Source organism: Pseudochaenichthys georgianus, chromosome 17, assembly GCF_902827115.2.
Source record: "Pseudochaenichthys georgianus chromosome 17, fPseGeo1.2, whole genome shotgun sequence".
Taxonomy (NCBI): domain Eukaryota; kingdom Metazoa; phylum Chordata; class Actinopteri; order Perciformes; family Channichthyidae; genus Pseudochaenichthys; species Pseudochaenichthys georgianus.
Genome location: NC_047519.1, coordinates 20,489,510 through 20,510,298, shown reverse-complemented (window position 1 = coordinate 20,510,298; position 20,789 = coordinate 20,489,510). Strand labels below are relative to the sequence as shown.

The following is a 20,789-nucleotide window of genomic DNA, read 5'->3' as shown; positions in this document are numbered from 1 at the left end:
CTGGCAAATCCATCTGCATGGGAAGAAATAATACAGCTACAAGGTTGTGTTTTCTTATGGCATCATTATAAACCCCAAAGCAGGAGTACATTGTGACTTCAGCTCATTTCCTTCCTGTCTAACTAACTCATGATTCAAGGGAGCATTACATTTAAGGGAAAAAAGTTGTTAAGTTTAGTCATTCCAGTTAATGTCCGTGGGTGAGGATATGAAAAATCCTCACATTTGTGGCGTGCACACACTTATGAATCATAACTACATGTGGTGAGAGTAAGGAGACTCATTTAACTGGCAGCAGGTTCTCCAGCTGTCTCCGTGCTATGACAGCAAGCATCTGCATTCCTGAAGAGCCCTTGAGCAAGACATACTGAATCCCCATCAGCTGTAGTGGCCCTAATCTGTTTCTGGCCTTCACACTCTTGATTTTCTTGTGAAAAGGGCATCAGAAATAGATTTCTCCTTCAAGGATCCGTTGAGTATCACTCTGAAGAATGTAAAATGACACTGAATGCCAAAGTGTAGTTTCAGTGTTTATATATTGCCTGGCAAGATATCTACATGCAATAACATACAGTATGTAGTGTAAACAGGGAAAAGGAAAACCCTACGTCCCTCCGCATCATGAATTAATTCATGAAGATTTCACAGTTCTTTTACAGAGCATGAGGCGTTGATTTTTACAACTAGTCATTTACATCTTGAGCATGCATTTTATGAGTCGTATAGTACGCTATAGAGCGTTTACAGCTTGCAGATGTTGTGCTTATCTAGGTCAGCTGAGCAAGATTTGGAGTTGTCAGCTTTCTGCAAACTAAATAGGTCATGCTAACGAGGAAGGGGGATTTTGACAAACCTCTCATACTCCATAATTCTTACCACAAAACAATGTTAAGATTGCTGATTACGTAAAACACTCTGACTCCAGCTTTAAGCTAAAATGTCAAATTATGACTATGGATATTTCATTATGGATATTATTCATTTATGTCACTAGAACAAATATATGAAGCAAAATGAGGACAATATTTTGTGGAACAAATTCAAGCGTAATTATGCAGGCATATGCACTGAGAGATACATATTCAGCTATATGCTGAAGCTTTGGAGGAATCGAAATGAAGCGAAGAAAGTGTGACGATTAGAATCTGCTTCGCTGTATATGAGGACCTTCACAGCACAATTATGAACCCAAAAAGCCTAAATATGGATGAAAGCCCAAGGAGATGGCATAAACCATATGCATCAGTGCGCCAGCTCCTCTGTGGTCCTCTCACATGCCCACATAAACACATTTAGGTGTTGATTTTCATTACATCCAATTACATATCTTAAACAAAACTGTACCTTTTATTCTTGTATTTATATCTGTACTATTCTATTACACTGTAGCTCGTTTTCTTTTTATTCCATGCACTGTTAATGAATCGTATACTTATGTGTGTCCTTTTGCACTATGTCTTAATGCTTTTTAAGGTTTTTTGAAAGGCACTTTGAATTGCCTTGAAATGTGCTAGGTAGATAAGGGTGCATTGCATTGCGTAATGGAACAATAGAGGCTTCAATTCTATTATCAATGTGCAATGGGGGCAAATCTGGTTACCATGATGCAACAGTGGGCTTCCTGTCCTCAATTTAGCAGCCACAGGTTAAAAAAAAAATTGTAACCAAAAGTATATATACAGTTTACATGGGTGAGGTTTTTAGAAGACCCCGCTGCTTCTTCTGCACATTGTTAACATGGCTCCCAGAGGTATGATCGCCGTGACAACAGTCCTCCTCTGCTTCATCCTGGGCCTGCTCGGTCCAGCTCCAACTGCCCGTAAGTTTATTTCACCACATCCGTAAATCATATTTAAATACAGTACATTACGTTGGGACTTGAAGCTGAACTGCTCTTTAAAGATGTGGTGTGTGTTTGTGCCCAGTGGGATCCCATATGGGCAATGCCTGTTGTACGAGATACAACAGGAAGCCAGTTCCCTTCCAGCGTATAAAGGGCTACAGAGAGCAAACCACCAAGGAAAACTGCAACATCGAGGCCATCATGTAAGACTCACTCACACTAAAACATCAAAACTCAAGTCGATGATATCTGAGTTTCATTGTTGACCTGACTTTTAAAAGGAGGGTTGGTTAAGACTATTACAATGCACTGATTGGCTATCTTCCAACATATTTAAAAGACATTGGTAATTGTTTTGTGGCATGCATCAAAATAGACCATTCATTCTGATCTAGTCTACCACAACATTTCACCATCAAAACTAATTACTGTGGATTTCTTGACTTCATGAAAAGGCAGCTGTTTGATTTGCTTCATATCTCCGTAAATGGTGTTTTTAAATGATTTTAAAGCAAGCTGTCTAGACTTTAAGATTGACACAAATCCAATTAAACAAGAGCTGGGTATTGAACTTGAATCCATTTTGAATATTTACTGAAAAGCTGGGACTGACTTGATAAGACACTTGCTCCAGCTTATTATATTTTGATATTTTATGTTATAAAGCCTACAGCTTTTATAATTAAAGCTCCGTAATTGTGTTCGGTACGACACAATAAAACACTGCATATGATGCACTTGTGTTATTTAGTTTTTGTAGAAAAACTTAAAAGAAATGTAATTAATATTAACTTAATGTTAATATTTCTCCAATAATTAATCCGTGCTGGAACTCAAGTATCAAACAGGCACAATTATCAAAATATGTTATCAATACTCATGAACACTGAATTACAATACAATGCTCTCTGTTTCTGTCTGATAATGTTTCTCTCTATTGTAGTTTCTACACGGTTAGGAAGAATGAGGTATGTGCGACACAGAAGGATGAGTGGGTGAGGAAGACTCTTGAATTACTCAGGTACGGGACTCCTACTCACTTTTAAATATCAACTTTTTTCAGTTTTAATATGGACTTTAAAATCAAGACAAGCTTTGTGTTTTCTTATATTTTGGGGCAATATTAGTTATACTTTTTATTTCTTTACAGTTTAAAACTGAAGAAGATGTCCTCTGCTGCAAGTAAAACTGCAATGAGGAAAACTGTAAACCCTGCGTTGAAGAATGATGGTGGATCTTTCGTCAGTACCACAGCAACCTTCCCACACACCACCGAGGACTATTAGCAAAATCAGGAATTTTTAAATAAATATTCCCAAATAATGCTAATGTGAATCCGGTCATGTTGGGGATATTAATAAAAATAAATAAAAGAAAGTAAAAGATAAAGGTAATTACTTTTACTTGCCTTAAGCATATGGAGTGTCAGCATGTTATCATAACTTGGGGGGGAACCTTAGACAAACAGCTTTGAGATAATTAAAGTAGATTATGTGCTTAGCCACTTAGCAAATGTTAATGTATGCTTTTGGGACTATGCTGTTTTAATGCCTGCTTTAAATCTGCTGCTTAATCCATTGAATGTACTAAAACATGCCATTAGCAATTCTCATAAAAAAATAAATGTACCAGTACTTTATTCTATGCAGTATTCCATCATTGTTGTCCATATTTTGTACTGAGAACTACAGCTCTCATTCAATTGTGTCAGTCAATTTAAATAATAACAGCAATTTTGAAACTGTCATCATTCTTAGCAGTAGTGCCTTTATCCAATCTCATGCAGAAAAGGATGCTGCCAGCACATCTGCTGCAAGGTGTCTGAACACTTTTCTATGAGCTGTCCTGCCTTCGAGCTCATGCAGATGCGTGACTTGACTGATAGAGGCAGTCTCATGTGCTATTTAAGACCGGCCCCCTGAGGGGTTGCTGCTCTCGTCAGACAAGGTGACTCCCTCAATGACACGCTCTTCTGATCCAAACGGTCCTGAAGTACATTCAGGTCCCCACTAGATGGCACAATCGCTCTGTAAAACACTGAGCCTCTGTCAGCTACATCATGAGGTTAGTGTGATCATTTAATAAGCAAAGCTACCTCATATATCTAATATCAAATAATCACAATGACACCTCTCGATTACAGACAAGAACATTTATTTATTTATAATGCATACAACATGCAACTGTCAGCATTGAACACTTGTTATCTCTGCTAAGCCTTGACAAATAAATAGCGCTAATTATAAATATTAAATATCCTACAATACATTACAAAGCATTTTAAACATTTTAGATTATTCAAGATTTGCTATAGATATATTTGATGATACTGTGGACAGCTTTCTAAGTGCTGGAGGTTGTAGGGGCAGCGGTGATGCTTTCTCTACGGATCTGCCTGTAAAACACAAACAACAGGTTCAAATATCAGAAGAGTTGATACATCATGTCTAAAGCAACCTCCATAAAAATGGTCCAATACTTAAGATTGACAGAGATGACAAAGGCCTACTCACTCTAGCTTTCTGATGCTATCTCTCACCCAGCCCTGTTTCCAGTAGCTGCAGACCATTCCCTCTGTGGTCTCAAATCTGGAAGGAAAAAGGAAGAAAAGATCCTTAACAACCTTCAAACCAATTTTCATAGATAACTTACATTTTCAACTGTATACCAATTGTAATCATCACTTAGAATAAGTAGATAATACTCACACGACAGCGGCTACACATGAGGCAGTCTTCCTCTGGATCCTGTAGCCAATGATGGGAGCGGTGATCTTTAAAGTACCAACCTTGGTGCAGCACTTGATTATCTTTATTTCTGTTGATTCAGAAAACAAAAATGATTGGTTGTTACGAGCATACATCTCTTGAATGTGCAGCATCAAATATGAATAAATGCAGTTTGTTGTAGGCCTACATTTTCATAAAAAGTCAGCCATTTGAAACGTAATTTGTAATCATGGCCTGATACAATTTCCAAATGTACTCAAACTGTCCTGGAGTAGGAAAGTACTAATCTATGGTGAAGGATCTGAAAAAGAAGACTTACCAGCGGCCGTTGCGGTCATTGCCAGAACCAGGGTGAGGAAAGCCAGGCAGGCCAGTCTTCTGATGCACAGCTGCATGTTTTAGAGTGGGAGATGGTCCAGAGGGTCTTTGCAGGAGCTTGATCTGGCTGATGGAGGTGAATGATCTCCTTGGACCAGACCTCCAGTATTTATACTACAAAAAAAAGGAAGTAGGAAAAACTGACGGGATGAATTGTGTCTTAGGGCTTTCTACATAATGTGTGTGTATGAGGGTGGAGGACACACTTGGATGATGCTGGTGTCAACCGTTTCCCTTTTTTGTGATTTCATCACGACATTGACTGGGCTGACCTCAGTACTCAGAGCAGGCCACAGTTTTAACACTTTTATCACCACAAGTAACACATAAGTAAAAGTTAAATACATTATAGGAATGTATAGATAACAACAAAACTTAAATCTTACTTGTGTTTATTAGATTTTTGCAACATAAATTTGATATTCTGTTATTAATTTTGCATGGAGTTTGCACAAGTGTTTATTTTTCATGTATGTTTCCACTGGGTATTTCTTCCCTCAGTATAAAGATGTAAGGTTCGGTGCCAGAGGACACCTCTGCAGTGACCAGAAGGTAAACTGGCACCTCTCCAGTCTAGTTAATTATAAATTCTGCCTAATGATTGGATTTAGATATGCTGTTGATTTCAGCAATATTAAAGAAGCAGCATCATGTGCCTGTCACTCGACCCAATGTGTCATCGTTCTCTCTATCTCTCCCTTCTTTCTCTCTGCTGCTGACTGTCAGGGGCAAAAAAAGGGAAGGAAGGAGATCCTTTCCACCGCATATTTCCAAGAACATCCTCCACCCAAATTTGGTCATCTGCCGTTTTAGTCAAGTCTGGACTTGTTTGAGAGGGACTCATTGCAAGACGAATCATATTGACATTTGAATTCTTATTTAACAAAAAAACTAAGTGTGGATTTATTTTTGTTTCCTTTTTGTAGCTTTATAAAAAGCTCCCAAACGCCAAATAACTGCTAAAAAGACTAAGAATCCGTTTTTTTTTAATTGATTTACCATTTAACGTAAATGGATACAGTACGTTTTTATAAAACGTGCTGTAGGATTTGAAGATGACCAAAGCTTAAATTCTCATTCAAGTCATGTGTGTGTCCTATTGCCCTTAGGAAGACACAGCACTTTGGTTTATTTTCAAGGTTGATAGGGATGTCTGGTATATATATATTATATATCCAAAGGAGAGGATTTGACCATAATTATAAAAAAGTCAAGGAAATAGGTGATGGGAGAGATACAGGTTTTCCAGATGTGCACACTGGGATTTTAATCTACTGGGAAACACAGCAGACCTTAATTTTTAGGCCTAAGGGGCTAATTCTGTGATGCCTGACTGGCCACAAAAAGCGTGACCACATCATCCCAATTCTGGCCTCACTACACTGGCTTCCAGTCCGGTTCAGAATTGATTTTAAAATCCTTTTATTTGTATTTAAAACACTAAATGGGTTGGCTCCGGCCTATATAGCTGAACTCCTCCAGCGCTACACCCCAGCCAGAGCTTTAAGATCTGCTGACCAGCTGCTGCTGGTAGTGCCTAAGACCAGGCTCAAAACCCGAGGGCACCGAGCCTTCGCAGCAGCTGGCCCCAGGCTCTGGAACACTCTTCCCCTCCATGTGAGGTCGGCCCAGACCCTAGGGGCTTTTAAATCCACACTGAAGACACATTACTTCTCTCTGGCCTTCTAGTTAGAGTGGGGTTACTACTCCTGACTGTTCCATGTGTTGTTTTTATCTGTTGTGATTTATTGTGATGTAATGTGTTTATGTGTTTAAATTACATGTACAGCACTTTGGCTCGACCAAAATCGTTTTTAAATGAGCTTTACAAATAAAATTTGATTTGATTTGATTTGATTGAAGTGCATTTAACAAACAATGGTCATTGTAGCAAAAGTTAACCAAAGTTACACAATACATACACCCCGAAAAACATTTTTCACCACTGTAGCATTATTCTTTGGTTTTTACTATTTAGTGTATAGGTATATGTTTGAGAAAAAGGAAAATGTTTTATTTTATTCTATTAACTACTGACAACATTTCTCTGTGTTGGATTTCAACAGACACTGGAATGGAATGGCTGCCTGCCATACATGTAGAGATTTAAGGAAAACAAAAGGGTCTCCTAATTTTTATTACAGAGCTGTACATAAAGGATATATTTAATAATCAAAAATTCGAATTAAGTCCACACCTATACAGTATTATGATCTTTAAACAAGAACATTTCAAAAAGTTGACCCATACTCTGCATGTCCACACCTTTGAAGTCTATATTTCACTTGCTTTGTATCTCACCAAACTGTCCTTTCAGGTGTTTTTATTTATTATAGAAAGACAATGTTATTTTATGTGTGTATTATGTTTTGGGTCAAATCTACGAAGAGGGACATTTGCTTCCACTCTTCAGAAAACCATCAGTTACTTAATATTTATTTTTTTTAGTTTCTGAAAATGTGCATGTACAAATGGTTTAAACGCATGCATCTATAGCAGTTTTATCAAACAGCACATGGTAAAGCCACCAGGCTCTTTAGCAAAGTAAGCAAATATTAAATCAAACAGGCATGCTCTTACTGGATTTGGTGAATGAAACATCAAAATGTCTTTTTCAATGAAAAGCAGAAATGATTTCTCCAAATGAGGAAGGAAGCATAACCGGTGCGATTGGCACTTAAACGGAGATAAAATTACGAAACATTTCTGAATGAAAATGGAACTTCTCCTTTATGAACCTCATTCACAAGTTTCTTCTTTACACCAAGGCTATTAATCTGAAACATTCAATCAAGACAGTAACTGTGATTGTGTGAGAACGTATTCTTCCCTCATATAATTATCGTTATGGGCTCCAACTTATTCCTAAATGAGAGAACAATAGAGAATAATCTTAAAGTGAATCAGTGCCCAGCAGACCTCAGCACTCTGCGGTACAACTAAAGGATAAAGCAGCGATTATTCCTAAATCGTAATAACAGAGTGTCATTGAGGAGGGTCAGGATAGAGTCAATTAAACATAATGGACCCATTTGAAAACAACTCCTCTTAAATTGTCTTTTGGAAAGTGACGGGGCGACAGCTCCATCAGAGCTTATTAACTATAAGATTACTTCTGCAGAGACATGGAGAGTGTAATACCTAATTTAAGTGATGTGTTCTCTTTTCTATGTTTATAAATATAATTTCACTTAGCTACAGAATTGCCCTACATGAGAGATATGTGGCACACTGTCTTTGCTTTCTTTGTACTACTTATTAGGAAATGTGTTGTAGTCCATTGAAATTAATCTCAAAATACATCTCTATCAAGGTTCTACAACTAATGCCTTATGAAAATACATATGAATGGACACAAAAAAGCCAAAGGTCCTAATAGTCAACAACTTCTTACAAAAATGTTAATGAGAAAAGTTTGGAACACAACATGGATATATCAGCTTTTTGATATGGCAAATGATAATATGAATTGCCTTATTTTCACATACATCAGTTAAAAATCTAAATAATCAATCATTCATTTGGAGTCATGTTTCTGTCCACATGATGATTGTCCAACATTCACTCTCTTTGAGTTGTGTTGTTGATCTCCAACAAATCCCGAAAGAATTATCTGGCAATTTAGATGCTAAATGCTACGCCACCAGCTAACTGAGCAGGTAGATAACAGTTTAAAAAGCTGTTTTGCTGGAAACAGCTGCCTGGTGCACCCGAAAACAGTACTATAAGAGCAATGAGAGTGAACCAAAACATTAAAGGTGAGAGTAGCCTGTTTAGTAATGATCTGAGAACCATAGAGCTATGTAAACCTGAGAGGAGCGTCAGATTCAGGTTTGAATTCTGTTTAGGTTAATCTAAACGTACGACCCCTTGGGAATTGTCACAATCTTTTCACAGTTATTAGATACACATGTATAATTGTTTAAAGAAGGGAAATCAATCGTCACACTGATGATTAAACAATGTTCACTTAGGTTTTCTTTCATGCTACTTCCTCTTTTGCTCTTGACAATCAAGTCATCAATGTAACGGCCACTAGTGGTACTTGCCAGGTAACTATTATTAATATATGTTTTTTTTTCTTCATTTGAATTAACGACAAAGGCTGTCATTTTCTTGTGAAGGTCTCAAGAAAGTGCTGACATCACACCAAAGTCACCCTTCATTGCTTGAATGTCTCATTGCCTTAACCTGGGCATTTGTGTGTAGTGTTATATGTTCAGTATGGTTGTGCTTTAATGAATTTCAATCAAGTCAATTTCTAGATAAAAGCTTAATTCTAAGGAATGTTTATGGTTTTAAAGCTAACCTGGAATCCAAGTGAATAATCCATAGTGTCAAAGCCAGAATCCTGTGTCTTCTCTCATGTAGTGGCAGCATCTCTCAGGCTCTCACACAGTTGGACCAGGAGAAAAACAACCTACATAAGGAACAACATACAATCAACTTTTACGCCTAGTATGGAGCAGGCGTAAATCGGAAAGAGAGACTAGTATCCATAGTAACGTAAAACAGGCAAGAAGGAAAATAACTATGGCAGTGCGTCTTGTTTACATGTTGTAACAACGAAAGGGCATTAAGACGAGAGAGTCGTCCGTGATCGAACAAACCCACTGGATATCTATTCAGTGAGGTGAGAGGTTTCGTTTCGGCAGACAAGCCCTTTTTGATTTAATCGAGGTGATCTCCCCTCAACAACAGAACGGATCAGACAGAAATGCTGCGCTCTCCCCAACCTTGCAGGTGCTGATTGCGCTCAGATTTTACTTTAATACTGCGGGAGACATGGGAAGTCCCTTCAAAAACTAACAAAAACCAACAATTTCTCCATAGGATTATGGAAAATAGCTCGAAATAAGGTCACAAATATAAGAGACAGGTGCACGTTTTGTTCAGCCGGATAATATTAACATGTCTACCCTACTTTTATAATTTTCTAATCATAAATCTAATCGATAGATTTATGATGTGATAATATACACTGAACAAAAATATAAATGCAACACTTTTGTTTTTGCTCCCATTTTTCATGAGATGAACTCAAAGATCTAAAACATTTTCTATTTACACAAAATAACCATTTCTCTCAAATATTGTTCAAAAATCTGAAAAAATCTGTCATAGTGAGCACTTCTCCTTTGCCGAGATAATCCATCCCACCTCACAGGTGTGGCATATCAAGATGCTGATTAGACAGCATGATTATTGCACAGGTGTGCCTTAGGCTGGCCACAATAAAAGGCCACTGAAACGTGCAGTTTTGCTTTATTGGGGGGGTCTGGGGGGGTCCGAAAACCAGTCAGTATCTGGTGTGACCACCATTTGCATCACGCAGTGCAACACATCTCCTTCGCATAGAGTTGATCAGGTTGTTGATTGTGGCCTGTGGAATGTTGGTCCACTCCTCTTCAATGGCTGTGCGAAGTTGCTGGATATTGGCAGGAACTGGAACACGCTGTCGTATACGCCGATCCAGAGCATCCCAAACATGCTCAATGGGTGACATGTCCGGTGAGTATGCTGGCCATGCAAGAACTGGGATGTTTTCAGCCTCCAGGAATTGTGTACAGATCCTTGCAACATGGGGCCGTGCATTATCATGCTGCAACATGAGGTGATGGTCGTGGATGAATGGCACAACAATGGGCCTCAGGATCTCGTCACGGTATCTCTGTGCATTCACAATGCCATCAATAAAATGCACCTGTGTTCGTCGTCCATAACACACGCCTGCCCATACCATAACCCCACCACCACCATGGGCCACTCGATTCACAACATTGACATCAGAAAACCGCTCACCCACACGACGCCACACACGCTGTCTGCCATCTGCCCTGAACAGTGAAAACCGGGATTCATCCGTGAAGAGAACACCTCTCCAACTTGCCAGACGCCATCGAATGTGAACATTTGCCCACTCAAGTCGGTTACGACGACGAACCGGAGTCAGGTCGAGACCCCGATGAGGATGACGAGCATGCAGATGAGCTTCCCTGAGACGGTTTCTGACAGTTTGTGCAGAAATTCTTTGGTTATGCAAACCGATTGTTGCAGCAGCTGTCCGAGTGGCTGGTCTCAGACGATCTTGGAGGTGAACATGCTGGATGTGGAGGTCCTGGGCTGGTGTGGTTACACGTGGTCTGCGGTTGTGAGGATGTACTGCCAAATTCTCTGAAACGCCTTTGGAGACGGCTTATGGTAGAGAAATGAACATTCAATTCACGGGCAACAGCTCTGGTGGACATTCCTGCTGTCAGCATGCCAATTGCACGCTTCCTCAAAACTTGCGACATCTGTGGCATTGTACTGTGTGATAAAACTGAACATTTTAGAGTGGCCTTTTATTGTGGCCAGCCTAAGGCACACCTGTGCAATAATCATGCTGTCTAATCAGCATCTTGATATGCCACACCTGTGAGGTGGGATGGATTATCTCGGCAAAGGAGAAGTGCTCACTATCACAGATTTTTTCAGATTTGTGAACAATATTTGAGAGAAATGGTTATTTTGTGTACAGTATATAGAAAATGTTTTAGATCTTTGAGTTCATCTCATGAAAAATGGGAGCAAAAACAAAAGTGTTGCATTTATATTTTTGTTCAGTGTATGATGTGTGCTTGTTTTCTTCTCTTGTACTGATTGTGTTTGTATTTGGTAGCGCCCTCTGTTGGACATTAGGTGAAGAGCAACCATTCCTTCCAGACCTGTGCTATTTCTTGTAAAATGAATGGAGGTAACAACATTTAACCAGTTCAGTTGTGTATGTGTATGTGTAAATATTAACAGTGGTAAGTCTACAGTGAAGGTCTTCCTTACATCCATTTAAATCATGATAAGGAAAGGTAATGATGATAGGCCAAGCTAATCGTTATTTGTCATTATTTAAATAATACCTGCTTATTTTGTCCGAGATTTGAATGACTCATCTTGGTTTAGTGATTGTTGTAGGGATAAATTAGTAGAAATTAGTACACAGCGACAGAAGCACAAATACACACACACCTCAAAAACCTCACAGTAAAAAGTGACTTTACCAATAACCCCTGACCTTTTAAGTAACAGAAAAGGTTTAATCTTTCCTATTTTTCAGGTTACATTGAGCCCGGTTATTAGTGGATTATTATTACAAAAACGGGCAAACAAAGAATCTAAAAAACGAAGAAAAGCAATATCTAAAAAGTCGGTGTGTAGGAAAGTTGCAAAAAATGTACTTTGATCCTTTTAAAATGATAGTGAAGTAGAGAAAGTGACTCAATCACTTTATCATTTTCTCTGACCATAATGAATTATTTATCAACTTCTTTTTAAATATTATGTGCATGACCTTTCTAATAGTGTTTCATTTGTCTCTATTTTATGTAACAATGCACATTTCCCCTGTGTAGGACAGATAAAGGTATTCTGATCATAATTTATGAGCTGATCTATGTAGCTACTAGTGTAACATTTACTTTCCATATAACATTTAGAAATTTGAATACTATAAAATACAAGCATAAACCACAACCTCCTGCAGTGGAACATTCTCTGACACCCTCAGACCACCAGTGATGAGTAGAGGGGCGAAAACCACGCCGGTTAGCTGCTAGAGGAAATATGTTCTCTTCTTTCCAGCTGTGTGCAGAGCAGTGGGTGCAGCATGCTTTACTTGCAATTGACGTATTGCAGGTTGGTGGGCTTAAAAGGGCTTGCAGCAGAGACACACACATCATATCATTTCTAGCCAGAGACCCAAGATGACGAACCTCGTCTTTGTCTCGCTTCTCATGATCACTATCTTGGTGTCTACAGCCTCAGCTCAGGGTAAGAACATATTTGTTTGTCCATTAATTTAATATTTTGTGAGTAATATCTGGTGTAATGGATTATGATTATAGAAAATAAGTTGCTGATAATAATATAATGTTGTGTCTTTATTCAAAGGTGGGATAGCCAGTTGTTGCCGAAAACTTTTAAGGACTCAGGTCCAGCGAGAAAAGCTGGTGACTTACTACAAACAAAATAAATCGGCATGTCCTATCAACGCAGTGGTGTAAGTCTCTCATAACATGTCCTTGGATCTATTGATATCACTGATGAAATTAAACTGTGATTCATCAAGATAAAATTGTTTGATTTACTTTGTTTTGATCATCTCCTCTTCAAAATTGATACAACATTTTACTGAAAGTGTATTTTTCTGTGTTTTGATTTTCAATAGATTTACCACACGGAACAACAAAAGGATCTGCTCTAACCCCAATGAAGTGTGGACATTGACCAGCATGGCTTACATCGACGGAAAGAACTGGCAACTCCAACGTTTAACCTGACACAAACACCGTCACACAAAAGTTAAAATGCTATAACTTCCTATTGCTTTTGTTTGATTTCCACAGACCTTTTAACATTTAGATATTTTATTTAAAGTCCTTGCCTCATTGTAGTCTATCATATTTGCCATTTTCATGTATAACTGTAATGATTAGGTGTATATGATGACTGTAGATATGTAAATAATACTTTGTGTACATTTATTCTGAGTGACAGTACTAATAAAATATGGTCACAAATGAGCAGCTGGTTGTGGTGATTGTGAATTGCAGAACTATGTGTGTTTTGGTTCATAGAGCTGCATTTGGTATCTCGGCATCTGAGGGGGCATTCTCTCTTAGCTTCTTATCTCATCAATATATGAACTTTATTACCTGAAAAATACCTGACAAGACAAAGATTCACCATAGTGACATAGTTGAGTCAGTTGGTAGTGCAACTCTTTTTAGTGTGAAAGCTGGTAGAGATTATTGAGTCAAAGAGGGTCCAAAAAGTAGTATTTACTATTTATCATAAAATATTTAGAGTCTTTGCTAAAGTAAAATAAGGAATACCAGAATCTAAAGATACTGTTTATATTACCATATTATATAACTATGACTCTTTAAATACTAAAAACAATATTAGCTAAGTTGAAAGTGCTTATTGCAGAACATGTGAGTGTTAAACTATCACATCGTAGAATAATACTACATTAATGATGATGTGTTCATGTGTAATTAGCATGTTTAATAATAGTAGCTAATAGTAGGCTAACTATTTAATTTTCTGTGAGTAAGATTCTATAGCATCACATTGTATCCGTCCATCACATGTGTCTAATTGTGTGAAGGAAGAAGTACTAAAGCTTTCAAAAAATGTTGTGGAAAAAAGTATTTTCATTTGAAATAAAGTGAGGTGATGTTTAAACCGGCATAAAAATACTAAAGGACAAGAACCTTATAATTGCACTTGAGTATAGTATATTCCACTACTCACAGAGCAACATAGTTTTGGGGGTTTGGATTTGTACTTATGCTCTTTACATTCATATCAACACATATGTTTCTTGTAGTTTAGATGTCTTTGCTCTACATCTGTAAATAGTTATCTCATCATTTTAGAAGTTTTATATTACATACCATATAGGCCTAATATGCATTTCCTTAATAAGGAAAGATACTTGAAAGCGGCCTTGGGTCTCTTGAAAGGTGCTATGCAAATGTAATCTATTATTATTATTATTGAAACCACAACACATATATTATTATTCATTTAATAAAAAGTCCACTTAAAACTTCTTCGCGAGACCATGGGTGAGTAATTCACGGTTTCAGTTAATTCAGTTTCCCCCCACCGTGATGGCCGTCCTGTTCCACCACCATCGTGTGACGTGCTGGGTTTCTGATGGACATTGTGGAAGGGTTGGGGGCTTTCAGTTAACATGCTTCCATCCTTTGGTGGCGCTACCACCATGACAATCTAAAATAAACCGTTATGTGTAGGCCACAGAGAAAGTACAACTCTGTCTCAATGTGCTGAAACCGGGGGAGGTTTGAGGGGCGGGGGGAGTTTGTGGTAAATGCAAGGCTTACATGAACCACGGTGCAATGGTTTTTCCCCGACCCTCGCCTTGATTACTGTGGCCCACCATTTTTGTCAATTGTATGACTAAGATGTTGAATGCACATGCTTAGGTGTAAAAATAAGTGTTAATGTATTGTATCTAAGTGTGATACAAACCTGTTGGTAAATCGTTATAGGTGCTGTTAAGACTGTTCGATTCCATAATTGTTCTATCATTTTGTCATTGAAATATACAGCTCTGTTATTGTTGTAAATTAATCAGCACAGCTCTGTCTTGTGCTTGGATGATGTTGAAGCTGTAACTTCTGTTTGAGCAGTACGTGTTTGCAAATGATTGTGGGTTTTCTACAGATCTCATTTGGCTGTGTATTTTCCGTCTTGGAGCACTTTGCATGGCTGCTCTGTCTGTCTGTCTGTCTGAGGCAAACTGTACAGCACACACAAACACACAGTTGCTTGCAAGTCATGTCACAAAGTCCACCATGTCTTTTAGACTGCTAAACTAAATGATTTGTCGCTACTCCATAAATGACTCTTCATAGTATGATGTATAGTGTAAGAAATTAAAATCAATATTGAATGACGTAATTTAGTTTAAACACACAGTAAGCTTAAAACTGTTTTATTCTGAAAACAGTTCCGGTTAAAGTTTATTTTGAAAAGCTGTATTGAAAGGCGTTGCCGTTGACAGCAATGACCACCTCCGGTTTTACGTTAACATCGATTACAGCCGTTAAAATGCATTAAATAAAAAGTCATGAAAGAGTGTATGAGGAGAAAAGGCGTGTGGAGTGATGCAATGAATACACAACGTTTAAATCCTCGATATCGGACATAGTCAGCCTTCAGGTCAGGGGACAGAGCTCTCTACAGTGCTGCTCGAGCCGACCTGAGGAGAGGAATCACAAAAGCCAAGACAGACTACAAAACAAGGATTGAGGACCACCTCACAAGCAACAACCCTAGGCATGTGTGGCAGGGCATTAAGAACATTACCAACTACAGGCGGTGTGACACGACAACTGGGGACTCACGCGTGTCGCAGAGGAACTGAACTGCTTTTTTGCTCGCTTCGAGACACCACAGCAGCAATTAGCAACTCCACCCCAGCCCCCACCCGCCACCAGCACCCCCCCACTTACTGTGGAGGAGCATGATGTGAGACGGGTGCTCAAAGCAGTGAACCCCAGGAAGGCTGCTGGTCCAGATGGAGTACCTGGGAAGGAGCTCAGAGCGTGTGCCAACCAGCTCTCACAGGTCTTCACCAGCATTTTTAATCTCTCCCTGAAACTCGCTGTTATCCCACCTTGCCTTAAAACTGCCACTATCATTCCTGTTCCTAAGAAAGCAATCACAGACAGCCTTAATGACTACCGCCCCATTGCACTCACACCTGTGATCATGAAGTGTTTTGAGAGGCTGGTGTTACATCACATAAAGGCCTGCCTTCCCCCCACCCTCGACCCACACCAGTTTGCCTACAGAGCAAATAGATCCACTGAAGACGCCATAGCCATAGCTCTCCACTCTGCACTGAGCCACCTGGAGCATCGTGGGAGCTATGCCAGATTTCTCTTTATTGACTAAAGCTCAGCGTTCAACACAATCATCCCGGACATTCTAGTTTGCAAACTGTCAAACCTTTCCCCCACCCACCTGTTCTTGGATCAAAGATGTCCTCACTAACCGCCCCCAGCATGTGAGACTTGGCCCCCATCACTCCTCCACCCGCACTCTCAGCACCGGCTCTCCTCAGGGCTGTGTGCTGAGCCCTCTCCTGTACTCGCTCTACACCCACGACTGCAGTCCAGCCCACCCAGAGAACATCCTCGTCAAGTTTGCTGACGACACCACTGTGGTGGGGCTCATCTCAGGAGGAGACGAGTCGGCCTACAGGAGTGAGGTACTGAAGCTCTCAGCGTGGTGTTCAGTGAACAACCTGGCACTGAACCCCACAAAAACCAAAGAGATCATCGTAGACTTCAGGAGGAATACTACCGACCTCGCTCCCCTCAACATTAACGGCGAGTGTGTGGAGAGGGTCCACACCTTCAAGTTCCTCGGAGTCCTCATCACCAACAACCTTTCCTGGAAGGACAACACCACAGCTGTCATCAAGAAGGCCCAGCAGCGTCTGCACTTCCTGAGGGTGCTCAGGAAGAACAACTTGGCCACTAAGCTGCTGGTGACCTTCTACCGCTCTACCATCGAGAGCCTATTGACATACTGCATCACAGTGTGGTACGCCAGCTGCACTGAGGCCGACAGGATGAGTCTCCAGAGAGTCGTAAAAGCAGCACAGAGGATCATCGGCTGCCCTCTCCCCTCCCTGATGGACATCTACACCTCCCGCTGCCTCAGTAGAGCCCAAAACATTATCAAGGACAGCTCACACCCCGGCGTTCACCTGTTCAACCTGCTGCCCTCCGGCAGGCGCTACAGGTGTATCAAATCCAAAACAAACAGACTCAAAGACAGTTTTTTCCCAAGAGCCATCATTGCTCTTAACACCTGACATGTGAATCAATGTGACTCTGTACATATACATATCAGGGTTTCCGCTAGGATTTTTTCTCACCGGTCAAATGTCCTGGCAGAATTTATTTTGCCGGACACATTTGAAACTTACCGGTCATCTTTCAATAATAATAAGAGTTGTGTAGCAGAGTTTCCGTTGGCAGGTAATTACCGGACTATGAGCAGATATGCTTCAGTTTAAAACTCAGTTCACGGGGCTCATTTTTATATTGCTTCAGTTTATAATCGAAACATTCAGATTCATTTTTCAATAAATGATTCCAAAAACAACAAACAACATAATTATTACATTCAAACAAACTACTTGTAGTAGATAACGTACATTATTCAAAAGTTTACATTACATTTGAATAATAACACGGGAGAAACGGATCCTCTCTTTTCCCCTCTCCCTCCCCCTCTCTCCCAATAGAGTCTGGCTGCAGACCGCAGCAAGGAGGCGTTTCCTATAGGGGCGTTTCCTATAGTGAACGACGGGAGCCGGCTCTCGCCCGCGAACGAGCCGTTTTTTGTTTTGTTTTTGCGGAGGGATCTAGATCGGCATGAAGGCACATTATGCAATGTGCAATGTGGACATTATCCCGCTTATTACCAGTTCATGAACGCGTTCATATTTTGGGCGAACGTGAACTGTACGTACTGTATTTCCGCTAGATGAACGTAATTGAGAACGCGTTCATTCTCAGCGCTGTATAACGGCGTTCAAAAGTGCGTTCATTCTCAGCACTGTATTATAACGGCGTTCAAAAGTGTGCCAGATTTCATATGCCTTTCAGCCGAAAACCCAGTTAAAACACACTGTAAACAGGCTTCAAAATAATGCGGAAAACCACCCAATCTGGCAACAGCAAGCTGCCTGTGACGCGTACGCGCCTGTCACCCCTGGCTGTCGCACTAAAATATAAATATACTAAATATATCAGACTCCTCACAACAAACAATGTGGAACCGCGGAACCGGCGAGCATTGAATGAATGAATTAGTATGGACGAAGCCGAGAGCAGCTGCAGCAGCACTCGCTCAGAGTGAGACTCTACGGCAGGGGTGGGGAACCTCCGGCCTCCGGCCGTATACGGCCCGCGAGACAATTTGGTACGGCCCTCGAGGTAATTTATAAACACACGCAAAAAATAAAAAAATGAAAGAAATCTAGACCGCAAAAAAATTAAACAAGCGAGTGCCTGTTTTTCCTGGCCAAGGTCAGGGTCCTTGAACACAACACGAGCCTAACGTGTCATCACGTGGTATATGTCTCGACTGACAGGGGTGCAGTTCTGACGGAGAGTACCAGAACGCCACTCCAGCACTTCAGAAATTGCAGTACCGATAAGTCCATACACATGCCGCAGTTTCTGCGTGTCTGTGTCTTTAGTTGAAAGCCCAGAGGCGATCTGCTCATCTGTCATACTGATCAGACAGTCAATAACTGTGTTGTTATCATTAGCATCTGGTTAGCTAGCTATGCTAACGAATATAAGAAGCTTTGTCTACAACCAGTGAGGTAAAGGCACATCTTTATATGATCATTATAGTTATAAAAAAAATAAGAGAATAAAGTAAACAGGTATAAAATACTATATGACAGTTATTAATAAAGAAGAATACAGTTTGAAAGGGTAGTGATTTGTCAAATATCCATACATTAAAAGAAAATCTGCTTACAGTTGTGTTTGGGTGTTGAGAGATGTGTCCATAGATCTCCTAATGTTGCTCTCAAAGTGCAACACATCTTCCCAGTTGAGCATGCCCCCCGGACCCCTCTAGAGGAGGTTAGGTCCCCCCCACTTAAACCATGTTCACATGGATAGGAAACTAAATACATTTGCACACATCTTGTGTCCATAAATTATCTTTCTGTTTTGGTGGTCACGCCACACCCTGCACGTGCATGCATACGCGAGTCATGGTGAGATATCTGGATTAAGAGGTTGCTTTTTCTTTGCACAGAATGAAATGAATGAGCTGTGATTTTAGTTTTTTTAAGCAGAGGTCAATAAATTGTACGGCCCTCTGAGGATATTGTAAACATTGAAATGGCCCATTAACATTGTACAGGAGACAAATAATAGCTCGCAGCAACGTATTGAAAAAAGAACTATGAACTATAAATTAGTTCATTTTTGAAACCATGAACTTTAGTTCAACATTTTGAATTATGAACTATGAACTGAACTAGTTCATTTTAAAATGTGTGAACTGTGAACTGAACTAGTTCATGTAGAAAGTGAACTTTCCCAACACTGCTTATTACACATGGCTACATTCTCAACAAAGTAACGACATGACTCCCAATAATAATTGAAATGCTTTTATGGATTTAGAAAAAGATGTTATTGATTTAAAAAATAGTTTTATGTATTGATTTAAATTGACATGCATCCGCTAAGAAAAGTAGTCCGTTGTTACTGTTTGAACTAACGTAACAACGGCAGGAACTGCTTCTATAGTGTTTTTGAGGAGCTTTTTGATTACATCGTTGCTTGCTTTAAAAGTAGCACGATTCATTATGTCAAACCTTGAAAGATATCCCTGCCCTAATGCCAAAAGTAACTGGCAACTGAATATGTGTCGCCGTAGCTATGATGTCTATGTCTGGACCGCTGCGTAAAAAGGAGGGTTTCTGCCCCATTACTTGTCTTCTTACTTCTATAAGAATAAAACACGGAGGACGGAGATCTCTTTTTGTCCCCCTCTTCTCCCCGCTGCAGCCTAGCAGCGGATCTCAAAGCACGCTCCCCTCTCCTGCAGGGATAAAAACTATATTTATATACTTTATAGGTTGATACAGTAGCCCCTTTTTAAAATAGTTTTTATAGGTGTTGCCATCTGTTTTGTGTAGCGTGGTTCTACAAGCAAGTCAATGCATTCATTGGGTGGTATCAGAGAGTTACTCTGTAAATGCAATGAAAACAATTGGCCACAGCAAATAATTTATATTAAACATGTAATTTTTACTTTTGAATACTTTAGTACAAAGGATGTCTTGAATAATTTAAGTGATATATGATATATATACATCCATGTTGTACACATCATAAAGCTTAAAGTGGCAGCTAAAGAATTAACACAGCAGCAGGTATGTTCAATTCATGCTCATTAAGCTTCATGTGTGCGGATCTGAAGGGACTGATCATTTGTAGCCTGTCCACCTATCAGTTTTGCAAACATTAAGAGGGAGGAGCATTTCTAATTATGGAACCCAGTCACTGGTGTGGTTCATCATCATGACTGAATTAACACACCTATATAAAGCAATGGAGATCACCTTTGTCTACAGTGGGTAAAATGGAATTTCCGCCATTGCAAACCCAGCCAGTCAAGCCGACTCCGAGTCCGAGCTGTCCGACTTAAGACGAGCTTTTTGACACCTCCCCCGGCTACTCTCGTCTACTTTCGAGGCGAGCCGCAATGTGTCTCAA

At 39.8% G+C, this 20,789-nt stretch overlaps 2 protein-coding genes across 2 annotated transcripts; both read left to right on the top strand.

Moving 5' to 3' along the window:
* The first annotated feature begins 1,718 nt into the window (after positions 1-1,718).
* LOC117462945 (C-C motif chemokine 26-like) lies at positions 1,719-3,460 on the top strand. Its single transcript, XM_034105317.2, has 4 exons — positions 1,719-1,819; positions 1,926-2,046; positions 2,787-2,864; positions 2,994-3,460. Exons 1-4 carry the CDS (start codon positions 1,738-1,740, stop codon positions 3,127-3,129), a joined length of 417 nt encoding a protein of 138 aa, XP_033961208.1. The 5' UTR covers positions 1,719-1,737; the 3' UTR covers positions 3,130-3,460.
* Positions 3,461-12,590: 9,130 nt separating this feature from the next.
* Positions 12,591-13,508, top strand: LOC117462412 (eotaxin-like). Its single transcript, XM_034104635.1, has 3 exons — positions 12,591-12,756; positions 12,877-12,985; positions 13,154-13,508. Exons 1-3 carry the CDS (start codon positions 12,690-12,692, stop codon positions 13,263-13,265), a joined length of 288 nt encoding a protein of 95 aa, XP_033960526.1. The 5' UTR covers positions 12,591-12,689; the 3' UTR covers positions 13,266-13,508.
* Positions 13,509-20,789: the final 7,281 nt, after the last annotated feature.

Coding starts and splice junctions, on each gene's coding strand:
- LOC117462945 (XM_034105317.2), top strand. CDS start 1,738: ATGGCTCCCAGAGGTATGATCGCCGTGACAACAGTCCTCCTCTGCTTC. Junction 2,047..2,786: donor TGCAACATCGAGGCCATCAT/GTAAGACTCACT, acceptor TCTCTATTGTAG/TTTCTACACGGTTAGGAAGA. Junction 2,865..2,993: donor AAGACTCTTGAATTACTCAG/GTACGGGACTCC, acceptor ATTTCTTTACAG/TTTAAAACTGAAGAAGATGT.
- LOC117462412 (XM_034104635.1), top strand. CDS start 12,690: ATGACGAACCTCGTCTTTGTCTCGCTTCTCATGATCACTATCTTGGTG. Junction 12,757..12,876: donor GTCTACAGCCTCAGCTCAGG/GTAAGAACATAT, acceptor CTTTATTCAAAG/GTGGGATAGCCAGTTGTTGC. Junction 12,986..13,153: donor TGTCCTATCAACGCAGTGGT/GTAAGTCTCTCA, acceptor GATTTTCAATAG/ATTTACCACACGGAACAACA.